At 33.7% G+C, this 12,919-nt stretch overlaps 2 protein-coding genes across 2 annotated transcripts in view; one reads left to right on the top strand and one right to left on the bottom strand.

Annotated features, from left to right (window-relative positions):
- Positions 1–7,298: 7,298 nt before the first annotated feature.
- LOC129755435 (uncharacterized) lies at positions 7,299–8,424 on the bottom strand. The gene is made up of 2 exons (XM_055751931.1): positions 7,964–8,424; positions 7,299–7,895 (listed from the first exon to the last, which is right to left on the bottom strand). Exons 1-2 carry the CDS (start codon positions 8,315–8,317, stop codon positions 7,563–7,565), a joined length of 687 nt encoding a protein of 228 aa, XP_055607906.1. The 5' UTR covers positions 8,318–8,424; the 3' UTR covers positions 7,299–7,562.
- Positions 8,425–9,765: 1,341 nt separating this feature from the next.
- LOC129753821 (uncharacterized) overlaps positions 9,766–12,919 on the top strand; it is a 15,138-nt gene continuing 11,984 nt past the window's right edge. Inside the window, exons 1-3 of the mRNA XM_055749671.1 lie at positions 9,766–10,119; positions 10,177–10,962; positions 11,039–12,916. Of these exons, the coding sequence (XP_055605646.1) occupies positions 10,101–10,119; positions 10,177–10,962; positions 11,039–12,916 (2,683 nt within the window). The 5' untranslated portion in view covers positions 9,766–10,100. The remainder of the gene's footprint in view (positions 10,120–10,176; positions 10,963–11,038; positions 12,917–12,919) is intronic.

Below are 12,919 nucleotides of genomic sequence, written 5' to 3' on the forward strand. Positions count from 1 at the left end.
ACAAATTCGACAAAATTTGAAGATATTGAAAACAGCCAATATTGTCAAAATTGTCAAAATTGTCAATATTGTCAAAATTGTCAAAATTGTCAAAATTGTCAAAATTGTCAAAATTATCAAAATTGTCAAAATTGTCAAAATTGTCAAAATTGTCAAAATTGTCAAAATTGTCAAAATTGTCAAAATTGTCAAAATTGTCAAAATTGTCAAAATTGTCAAAATTGTCAAAATTGTCAAAATTGTCAAAATTGTCAAAATTGTCAAAATTGTCAAAATTGTCGAAATTGTCAAAATTGTCAAAATTGTCAAAATTGTCAAAATTGTCAAAATTGTCAAAATTGTCAAAATTGTCAAAATTGTCAAAATTGTCAAAATTGTCAAAATTGTCAAAATTGTCAAAATTGTCAAAATTGTCAAAATTGTCAAAATTGTCAAAATTGTCAAAATTGTCGAAATAGTCAAAATTGTCAAATATGTCAAAATGGCCAAAATTGTCAAAATTGTCAAAATTGTCAAAATTATCAAAAATGTCAAAAATGTCAAAAATGTCAAGAATGTCAAAAATGTCAAATATTTCAAAAATGTCAAAAATGGTAAAAATGTCAAAAATGTCAAAAATGTCAAAAATGTCAAAAATGTCAAAAATGTCAAAAATGTCAAAAATGTCAAAAATGTCAAAAATGTAAAAAATGTCAAAAATGTCAAACATGTCAAAAATGTCAAAAATGTCAAAAATGTCAAAACTGTCAAAATTGCAAAAGATGTCAAAATTGTCAAACTTGTCAAAAATGACAAAAATGTCAAAAATGTCAAAAATGTCAAAAATGTCAAAAATGTCAAAAATGTCAAAAATGTCAAAAATGTCAAAAATGTCAAAAATGTCCAAAATGTCAAAAAGGTCAAAACTGTCAAAACTGTCAAAATTGACAACATTATCAAAATTGTCAAAAATGTCAAAATTGTCATAATTGTCAAAATTGTCAAATTGTCAAAATTGTCAAAATTGTCAAAATTGTCAAAATTGTCAAAATTGTCAAAATTGTCAAAATTGTCAAAATTGTCAAAATTGTCAAAATTGTCAAAATTGTAAAAATTGTCAAAATTGTCAAAATTATCAAAATTGTCAAAATTGTCAAAATTGTCAAAATTGTCAAAATTGTCAAAATTGTCAAAATTGTCAAAATTGTCAAAATTGTCAAAATTGTCAAAATTGTCAAAATTGTCAAAATTGTCAAAATTGTCAAAATTGTCAAAATTGTCAAAATTGTCAAAATTGTCAAAATTGTCAAAATTGTCAAAATTGTCAAAATTGTCAAAATTGTCAAAATTGTCAAAATTGTCAAAATTGTCAAAATTGTCAAAATTGTCAAAATTGTCAAAATTGTCAAAATTGTCAAAATTGTCAAAATTGTCAAAATTGTCAAAATTGTCAAAATTGTCAAAATTGTCAAAATTGTCAAAATTGTCAAAATTGTCAAAATTGTCAAAATTGTCAAAATTGTCAAAATTGTCAAAATTGACAAAATTGACAAAATTGACAAAATTGACAAAATTGACAAAATTGACAAAATTGACAAAATTGACAAAATTGACAAAATTGACAAAATTGACAAAATTGACTAAATTGACAAAATTGACAAAATTGACAAAATTGACAAAATTGACAAAATTGACAAAATTGACAAAATTGACAAAATTGACAAAATTGACAAAATTGACAAAATTGACAAAATTGACAAAATTGACAAAATTGACAAAATTGACAAAATTGACAAAATTGACAAAATTGACAAAATTGACAAAATGGACAAAATTGACAAAATTGACAAAATTGACAAAATTGACAAAATTGACAAAATTGACAAAATTGACAAAATCGACAAAATTGACAAAATTGACAAAATTGACAAAATTGACAAAATTGACAAAATTGACAAAATTGACAAAATTGACAAAATTGACAAAATTGACAAAATTGACAAAATTGACAAAATTGACAAAATTGACAAAATTGACAAAATTGACAAAATTGACAAAATTGACAAAATTGACAAAATTGACAAAATTGACAAAATTGACAAAATTGACAAAATTGACAAAATTGACAAAATTGACAAAATTGACAAAATTGACAAAATTGACAAAATTGACAAAATTGACAAAATTGACAAAATTGACAAAATTGGCAGATTTGACAAAATTGACAAAATTGACAAAATTGACAAAATTGACAAAATTGACAAAATTGACAAAATTGACAAAATTGACAAAATTGACGAAATTGACAAAATTGACACAATTGTCAAAATTTACAAAGTTGACAAAACTGACAAAATTGACAAAATTGACAAAATTGACAAAATTGACAAAATTGACAAAATTGACAAAATTGACAAAATTGACAAAATTGACAAAATTGACAAAATTGACAAAATTGACAAAATTGACAAAATTGACAAAATTGACAAAATTGACAAAATTGACAAAATTGACAAAATTGACAAAATTGACAAAATTGACAAAATTGACAAAATTGACAAAATTGACAAAATTGACAAAATTGACAAAATTGACAAAATTGACAAAATTGACAAAATTGACAAAATTGACAAAATTGACAAAATTGACAAAATTGACAAAATTGACAAAATTGACAAAATTGACAAAATTGACAAAATTGACAAAATTGACAAAATTGACAAAATTGACAAAATTGACAAAATTGACAAAATTGACAAAATTGACAAAATTGACAAAATTGACAAAATTGACAAAATTGACAAAATTGACAAAATTGACAAAATTGACAAAATTGACAAAATTGACAAAATTGACAAAATTGACAAAATTGACAAAATTGACAAAATTGACAAAATTGACAAAATTGACAAAATTGACAAAATTGACAAAATTGACAAAATTGACAAAATTGACAAAATTGACAAAATTGACAAAATTGACAAAATTGACAGAATTGACAAAATTGACAAAATTGACAAAATTGACAAAATTCACAAAATTGACAAAATTGACAAAATTGACAAAATTGACAAAATTGACAAAATTGACAAAATTGACAAAATTGACAAAATTGACAAAATTGACAAAATTGACAAAATTGACAAAATTGACAAAATTGACAAAATTGACAAAATTGACAAAATTGACAAAATTCACAAAATTCACAAAATTGACAAAATTGACAAAATTGACAAAATTGACAAAATTGACCAAATTGACAAAATTGACAAAATTGACAAAATTGACAAAATTGACAAAATTGACAAAATTTATAAAATTTATAAAATTGACAAAATTGACAAAATTGACAAAATTGACAAAATTGACAAAATTGACAAAATTGACAAAATTGACAAAATTGACAAAATTGACAAAATTGACAAAATTGACAAAATTGACAAAATTGACAAATTGACAAAATTGACAAAATTGACAAAATTGACAAAATTGACAAAATTGACAAAATTGACAAAATTGACAAAATTGACAAAATTGACAAAATTGACAAAATTGACAAAATTGACAAAATTGACAAAATTGACAAAATTGACAAAATTGACAAAATTGACAAAATTGACAAAATTGACAAAATTGACAAAATTGACAAAATTGACAAAATTGACAAAATTGACAAAATTGACAAAATTGACAAAATTGACAAAATTGACAAAATTGACAAAATTGACAAAATTGACAAAATTGACAAAATTGACAAAATTGACAAAATTGACAAAATTGACAAAATTGACAAAATTGACAAAATTGACAAAATTGACAAAATTGACAAAATTGACAAAATTGACAAAATTGACAAAATTGACAAAATTGACAAAATTGACAAAATTGACAAAATTGACAAAATTGACAAAATTGACAAAATTGACCAAATTGACAAAATTGACAAAATTGACAAAATTGACAAAATTGACAAAATTGACAAAATTTATAAAATTTATAAAATTGACAAAATTGACAAAATTGACAAAATTGACAAAATTGACAAAATTGACAAAATTGACAAAATTGACAAAATTGACAAAATTGACAAAATTGACAAAATTGACAAAATTGACAAAATGGACAAAATTGACAAAATTGACAAAATTGACAAAATTGACAAAATTGACAAAATTGACAAAATTGACAAAATTGACAAAATTGACAAAATTGACAAAATTGACAAAATTGACAAAATTGACAAAATTGACAAAATTGACAAAATTGACAAAATTGACAAAATTGACAAAATTGACAAAATTGACAAAATTGACAAAATTGACAAAATTGACAAAATTGACAAAATTGACAAAATTGACAAAATTGACAAAATTGACAAAATTGACAAAATTGACAAAATTAACAAAATTGACAAAATTGACAAAATTGACAAAATTGACAAAATTGACAAAATTGACAAAATTGACAAAATTGACAAAATTGACAAAATTGACAAAATTGACAAAATTGACAAAATTGACAAAATTGACAAAATTGACAAAATTGACAAAATTGACAAAATTGACAAAATTGACAAAATTGACAAAATTGACAAAATTGACAAAATTGACAAAATTGACAAAATTGACAAAACTGACAAAATTGACAAAATTGACAAAATTGGCAGAATTGACAAAATTGACAAAATTGACAAAATTGACAAAATTGACAAAATTGACAAAATTGACAAAATTGACAAAATTGACAAAATTGACAAAATTGACAAAATTGACAAAATTGACAAAATTGACAAAATTGACAAAATTGACAAAATTGACAAAATTGACAAAATTGACAAAATTGACAAAATTGACAAAATTGACAAAATTGACAAAATTGACAAAATTGACAAAATTGACAAAATTGACAAAATTGACAAAATTGACAAAATTGACAAAATTGACAAAATGGACAAAATTGACAAAATTGACAAAATTGACAAAATTGACAAAATTGACAAAATTGACAAAATTGACAAAATTAACAAAATTGACAAAATTGACAAAATTGACAAAATTGACAAAATTGACAAAATTGACAAAATTGACTTGACAAAATTGACAAAATTGACAAAATTGACAAAATTGACAAAATTGACAAAATTGACAAAATTGACAAAATTGACAAAATTGACAAAATTGACAAAATTGACAAAATTGACAAAATTGACAAAATTGACAAAATTGACAAAATTGACAAAATTGACAAAATTGACAAAATTGACAAAATTGTCAAAATTGACAAAATTGACAAAATTGACAAAATTGACAAAATTGACATAATTGACAAAAATTGACAAAAATTGACAAAATTGGCAAAATTGACTAAATTGACAAAATTGTCAAAATTGTCAAAATAATCAATGGCCCTTATTCTGCGCCTCGAGTGACGTGACGATAGTCGAGTCACCCAAGTCACTCTATTCTAGCAGTCGGTTTAGGTGAGAAACGTCACTTCGGATGAACTTTGTGAGTTCTTACCCTATTCTCGTAGTCACCCTGGGTGAGAATCGTCGCATTTGCGTGACCATTTTAGGTGACAATTGTCGGTACCTTTTCAGGTGGTGACGAGATAGAAATTTAAAAGAAATTTTATTGAAAACGGAGAAGTTAGGCTGTAAATACCGATTTTCACTACAGTATGATGGTTTAAGAATCAATTAAGAAAAATTCACTTTCATATTTGTATTTTTAAATTTATTCATACAGCGAAACATTTTTTTTACAAGACGTTATTAATAAAAATCATATAAAATTGGGCGACGGTTAACTTTATTTCACTGTTAATATTCAACATGAAGAAAAAAACACACTTATATAGCACTTCACTCCATTTTATTCGATTCCCGTCGCTGGGGGAAAATTTCACTTGCACCGAGTAGTGGTTATTTCGGACAAATCTAGCGTAACATTTCATAAGGGCGAAACTAGCAGTTAGCTCCAATAGAGAAAAACGCATTTGAAATTTCGGAACAACTAATCAAATCCTATTTAAAAAATCGTCCACTTTTTGTACAACAAAATCAAAAAATGTACGTTATATTCACTTATTGTTCGTTGGTTATCAAAAACTTTAACTTTTTTCACTAAATTTCAGAGATTTTCGAGTTTCGCCCTTTATTGTTTTCGATTCTAGTTACGCCTGCAAGTTTCGCCCAATTGATCGGCCGTTTTTGTTTTGGTTTTGAAGTTAAGCCCTTTGGCCCTACACGCAAAAACTAATTAGGCCCTTTTGTCACACACGGTCGACTCTGTTACGCCTATTGAGCCTACACGAATAGAAAAATTAACCCCATTTTGAATAGGCGTAACTTCACGTTCCAACAAAAATGCATCAACATGAAGTTTCGCCCAATTAAATTTTATCAAGTTTTTGAAAGTTTTAAGCGATTTTAAGATGAAACCGCGTTCATTAGGTAAAGTGCAACCGCGTACATCCGGAATGACCGTTAACTCGATTTGTTTACATTTGGCAGTTTCGCCCTTTTGAAATGTTACGCTAGAAATTTAAGGTTCGGCTTCGAAGTCCTGCCCTAAACCATTCTTCCTCACTCGCAGTATCCCACGTCTTTCGCCATGTCCCGCGATCAAATCCGCCTTTTGTGACCCGGCTGGTTGAAGCAGCAGCCATCAATTGTTGTGCTTTTTTTTGTTCTATTCGATGCGAATTCCGGATTCATCGTTTTCACTTAGGGCGCACAATAATGCCCGTTTTTTTTTCTTTTGTTGCTTGCTGTCACCTTACGACCCGTTGATGTCCAGTTACGAACCGAAATTATCACAAAAAACTTGGAAAATCAGCTCGGAAAATTCGAATTGCGAGCCAAAAAAAAACAATACAGAACAAATTCTACCATTTTGACAGATGCGTTCATTCGGCCACTCACCCAGAATGAACCTCTGTCACTTTACCCACGTCGACTACGGGAATAAGGTGACAAATCTCACGGTGACTCCGAGGTGAGGTGACAATCATCACGTCACGCGCGGCGCAGAATAAGGGCCAATATTGTCAAAATTGTCAAAATCGACAAAATTGACAAAATTCACAAAATTGACAAAATTGACAAAATAGACAAAATTGACAAAATTAACAAAATTGACAGAATTGACAGAAATGACAAAATTGACAAAATTGTCAAAATTGACAAATTTGACAAAATTGACAAAATTGACAAGATTGACAAAATTATTGAAAATTTTGTAAAAAAACCTGGCAGGTTTATAAATGAAATTTTTTTATCTGGTCATCTTATGAATAAATAAAAGCAGATCAGAATAATCCACACTGTAGTACGATCGTTTATTTGCTAATATTTTGTTTATACGGGAGTAATGTATTTGTAAGCACTCAACTAGAAAGTTTTGAACCTTTCGTGGTTCTAAAGAAATAAAATATTAAATAACTAAACCAATAAAAGAAGAAACATCTTATAATCTAACACGTGGTTGATTTAATTATTCGCAAAGTAATATGTCGAAGTTCCTCTGCTTCGAAGCTAGTTAATGGTAAGATAAATTTAATCTGCCGAGAGACATTCAACACTACCTCCCATCGTCATCTTCCATGTCTCCCTGATAAAATTGACCACCAGCACTGGTTAGGCCCTTCTCCTGGATCGCAGCAGCTACAGCTGTTTCGAGAAAATCAATACCCGTATGGTTGTTTAAAGCTTCTGGAACTAATTCGACTTCCGGATTAAAATCGTCTATCCGGCGGGTGCTACCATCAATCGGTAGCAACCCGGCCATACTGCCGGAACTTGATGGATCCCCTGCGACAGCGATTGCTCTTGCTGGTTGTAAACCTTGTTCGCTGATAGCGGCCAGAATAGCCTGATCCTCTACCAACACTTCCTGGTCGGTTTCCATTTCGGCCTGCAAAAATCGATAAAAGTATGTTATGATTTTATTGGTGAAAATTCTAATATTTTATAACATCTTACCGTTCTCGCATCCAAATTCCACAGGTACTGTAGTCTGTCCTGCTCCTCAGCATCCCCGCCACGATTGTCTGCCAGCTGGTGAGCCTCCAGGAACCGGTGATAATTTTCTACTACGATGTTCACCGTATTTTCCAGGGTGCAGACCGCTATCTGGGTCTTCTGCCATCCGGCCAGATCGATTTCCTGCAAATTGGAAGACGAACCTGCAGCCATCGCAGGTGCCCCACGGTCTACGGTGGCGGATTCTGAGCCTGTTCGAGATTGGGATAAACGAAGCCGTTTGTTGTTCCTATTGCTGTCGTTGCTGCCGTTTCCGCTTCCGTTGGTGCCTCTGTCCGATATGTGGCCACTCATTCCGAAACGAAAACCATCGTTTTCGGATGTTCACAAAGGAAACAGCTGAAAAATGTTTGTTTACGACGCAGATTTTTGTTTTTGTTTGGCGAAATTTGGCTGGATTTAGACCAGGTTTAGTCCAGTTATTTAAAAGATGCTTAAGCCTAGTCCACACTAGGCAACATGAGCTGCGATTTCGGTTGATGAGACTTGTTTATGTTTACATGTTGGTTGCTGAAAGTCTCCCATACTTGTCGGGAGACTTGAGACATGCATCTCTTAGTCTAGTTAAAAATGAAAACATAAACAAAGTCTCAGCAACCGAAATCGCAGTAAAGTTGCCGAGTGTGGACTAGGCTTTATTTAATTTTTACACTCAAAACAGAAATACTATTTTTTTTACTCATTTTACCGAACTAAATCATTGGGAAAGCTAAACTTCAAAGGGGCCGTTCACATACCACGTGGACAAATTAGGGGGAAGAGGGGGGTATGGAAATGTCCACGCTTGTCCACGGAGAGGGGGGTTTGGGTAATGTCCACGTGGACATACTTACTTTCAAAATATTTTCCAAAGGTGAATAAATGTTAAGATGTTTCAATAAAAATCTTAAAATTGCAAAGCTATCCAGTTTAAGTTTAAACAACTAGTAGCCACTTGAAAGCAAGTGATTAATATGATAATTTAGAAATTAAATTTTCTTAAAATTATTTAATTTCAGGAAATGCTTATTCGGTTTTTTTTTCAAAATCAGCCATTTCTGTAACAAAAAGGCAATAATTTGTGTTTTCGAACTGTCAAATTAGATTAAGGAAAAAAAAACAATTTTCAAATCTGTCCACGTGGACATCCGGGGAGGGGGTAGGGGTTTACCAAATGTCCACGCTTGTCCACGGAGGGGGAGGAGGGGGGTCAAAAATCTCAATTTTCTGTCCACGTGGTATCTGAACGGCCCCAAATGATTTTCAGCAACTGCAGGGCAAAATAAGGTAAACTGGAAGCATAATCACATGGTTGGAGGTTGAGCTCAAAATTTTAAAGTTCAAGTCAAGAATTGTTGATCTTTGAATAGGACAGGACCAAATATGAATATCTTTTTAGACCAAAACAGCGTTAATTTTTTTTTGTGCTTAAATTTTTATTCAGAACCAAGGGGCTGAAAGAGAAGGAAATTTCCGAACTGACATTTCAGTACCGCACTGACGTTTTGGTACCAAAATGCCATTGAAATCAAAGGGGAACTGACGTTCTGGTCACAAAAAGTCGGTACGGTCCGTTTGTATGTGATTTGACAGTTGCTTCAGTCCTTTGTTCAGAAGTTTGTTTGTTTTGTTGTTTTATTTGGGATTTTAAGCCTCCAGGGTTCAGAACAAATGCAGTTCAACTCAAAAATGAGTCAACGAAAAGCGCAAAATTCCGAAAATTCCTCCTATCGTGTGAACACAACCCTGAAGCGAACAGCTGTCAATATTTTGCATTTTTTTCCGAGAGTTCGCAGAAGAAAAAAATCGAACGGAACGACTTCTTGATTTTGCTAGAAATTATTCAACTTTTCTACCAGTAATCAATTCCGTACGGTTCCGAAAGTGTTTTCACCGGGTGGGGCCCAGGCCCAACAGTGTGGAAAATGTGCCATGGTCACCGAATATCGGTCCGGGCGTAAATAAAGTGAAAATTATTGAGGAAGTTTTTTCCACCACAAAGGCTGCTCAGCTTTCGAGAGGTGAAAAATCGATAGTGGTTCCTTTTTTTCACTGGCTGACGGTGTAAATTTCTCCGATACGTAAAACTCTTACAAATATGGAAGTTTTGAAGCCAGGTAAGTACGAAATGACAAAGGCTTTTGATTTATCATGTTGAAAAGTGTGACTTACAGAGAACCCGGAAGCACTTCGAGGTGCTAACAATAACCTCGCGGTGGGAAGTGGGGACAAACTGGAGGATGGTTGCACTGCGGTAGATCCGATCAAGGCGATGACCAGCAGCATAGCGAGCCTGCTAGACGATACTACACCGAGCGATTCCGGCGTGCAGTTGCTGGATTCCGAATCTAGCAGCGGCCTCAATGAATCAATGATGTCCAGCACTGGAGGGTTCGAGTTCGAGGTGAATAATCTACAGAACAATAACAACAACAACAACAAGATTAGCCTTGAGAGTCCAGTTCAGGAAGAAATAGGACGGTTCGTTGAAATCGATATTCAAAACGATGGTGCAGCCGCCCTGGTTTTGGAACAGTTAGACCCAGCGGAAATAGAACAAGCCATGACGAGCAGCCAGCTTCCGGATGAAATGATTTCCAGCACCTGTTCAACCTTCGATACGGAAAATATTGTCTACAGGCGGAAGGTTAAGAAAACGCCTCAATCACAAAGCAAAACTCCCAAGAAGCGGGTGTCTTTCCATGAGGACATTCTCAAAAATACCAAAACCGATAACATTCACATCGAGCACGGATTTATCACGTACAAAAAGGCTGGCGCGAATAAGGCTAAACCGGGTGGTCCTGGACAGGGCCGATATTCCTGGTGTTCGGAGTACGGTGGCGGAGATGGGGATCATGACGATGGCTTCGATTATGGTGACGACGGAGAGGATGGCGAGAATAGACAGTACGTCTATCGGAATGCTTGCTCCGATGTGCTCGATTATGGAAAAACGGGTAAGTTTGTTGAAAGATTGAATTGTTGATTAGTTTATAGATGTTTTCATACTGTTTTTTTTTTTTTTTGTTTCAGACGTTTTCGAGAACATTGAAGACGAAAAAAACTACGTCAAGTACGACAACTCGGGTATCTTCGAGTACGGACCACCGGAGAAGCGTAACGCGCAATTGCAGTTGAAGCAGAAAGATGGGAAGGAATTTTACAAGTGCAGCTGTTCGGATTCAAACTCTAGTTTGGATTCCGGGAGCAGCAACGATGAAGGGGCCAAAGGCAACTATAAACAAGCCAAGTCCAACAGCTGCGAGTGCATAGGACACGATGGAGCTGGCGGTCGATCCGGTGGGAACAATAATAACATAATCATATCCGACAATTGTTACTATAGCGAGCCGAATATTGAACATTTGGACGCGTACAATGGAAATAACGTGGGGGGAGAAAGGGTCGTCAAATCGGTTTGGAGCAAGGAAAAGAAACCAAAGAGTAGCTGCTTGAAGAAGACTAAACGGAACCAGATGTACACCGATATTGTGGTACCGGAATACGATTTAAGCAAAAAGGTGAAAAAATTCAACGTTCACCAGCGATTGTCGGTTATCGATAATAGCAAAATGATCTTCGGATCGTTGAAAGACATTTTCGGAATATCGCTTCCAGAACGTGGAGTTCCGGAAGGGTCAGAGGACTCTTCGACAGTTCGAGAATGTATCCCGGAGTCAAATGAACAAATGATTGATGACTTCACGGTGGTACAGAAACCTAAAAACTTTCTTTCAAAAAGTTTGGACGGTGGATTTAACAGTAATAAACCAGCTGGTGTCAAGAAATACGTACACAATGTGGATGAACAGCTGAGGAGGAAGAACGATGAAGATTTGTTTGCTCCAAGTCGGAAGAACAGCGTTGAGGATGAACAGGAAGAGCAGCAGAACCAAAAGAAGCAATATCCGTTGGATTTGCCCCTAGATGAGAGTCAGCAACCGAAAGCTCCATACAGAAATAAATTTATAGTCAACGGAGAGAGTACGGTGTTTGAGCATACTGGAGTGTCTTACTGTTTCGAGGATGAAGAAGGCAAATCACTGGACGATGAATCGAGTATCGGTAGTCAGAAAGATTTGCCAATCGGTGAATCCACCAGCGGATCGTTTATAGGAAAAACCCAAATCAAGAAGAAGCTATCTAACATATTTCAAAAGATAAACGTAATCGGTTCGAACGCAACTACACCTTCGCCATCGACTCTAACAGCCCCTCCTCCCTTGCTTCGTCAGTTTGGAGATGGGCTGGAAGGAGCAGAGGGTCGGGTGCAATCGCGCAAAGCTTCTACCGATGAATTGGATGGATCTGTTTTTGAAAAAGGCCAAAATCGCATGGAAAGTAGCACAATCTCGTCAGCCGGAAGCGACCACAGCTCCTCTATTCTTTCAGATAGCAAGGAATCGAAGGGAGCTCACCAGCCGCAACCATCGATTGGTAGCATAAATTCTCCCAGGGGATCCATCAGCAAGAACCGGCACCTTTCATCCCCTGCACGTAAAAAATCTCTTACCACTCGGATGGAATCCCGTGGGGCTCGCATGAGTCCGGATTTGTTCGGCGGTGGATTTGTTGCGCCAGTCCAACGGCATCTCAACATCGTAGACCGGCAATTATTGTCGGAAGAATTCGACGATATTCTTACAGTTACCACCACAACTACCAACGATACCGATAAAGAAGGCAGCGACATTGTCATTTTGGACTATCCATCTACTTCGAGCACTCCAACACCGCAGCTTCTGGAAGAGGAACATCCGGCGGAAAAGATGCCGTTCCCCATGCCACCACCAAGTGGTAGACGGTTCCATAACCCAATGACCACATCGCAGAGCTCAAATTCGTCTTCTAAAAGTTCGCTCATTAATCGGTTTCTGCGAAACGTAACTCAAAAAAAGATCCTAGAAGCAACCA

This window comes from Uranotaenia lowii, chromosome 3 (assembly GCF_029784155.1).
Source record: "Uranotaenia lowii strain MFRU-FL chromosome 3, ASM2978415v1, whole genome shotgun sequence".
Lineage (NCBI taxonomy): Eukaryota > Metazoa > Arthropoda > Insecta > Diptera > Culicidae > Uranotaenia > Uranotaenia lowii.

What these genes read in the sequence shown, in the direction of transcription:
- LOC129755435 (XM_055751931.1), bottom strand. Translation starts at nt 8,317, where the DNA reads ATGAGTGGCCACATATCGGACAGAGGCACCAACGGAAGCGGAAACGGC. An exon ending in GGAATTTGGATGCGAGAACG is followed by an intron (nt 7,896 to 7,963) that starts GTAAGATGTTAT and finishes CGATTTTTGCAG; the next exon opens with GCCGAAATGGAAACCGACCA.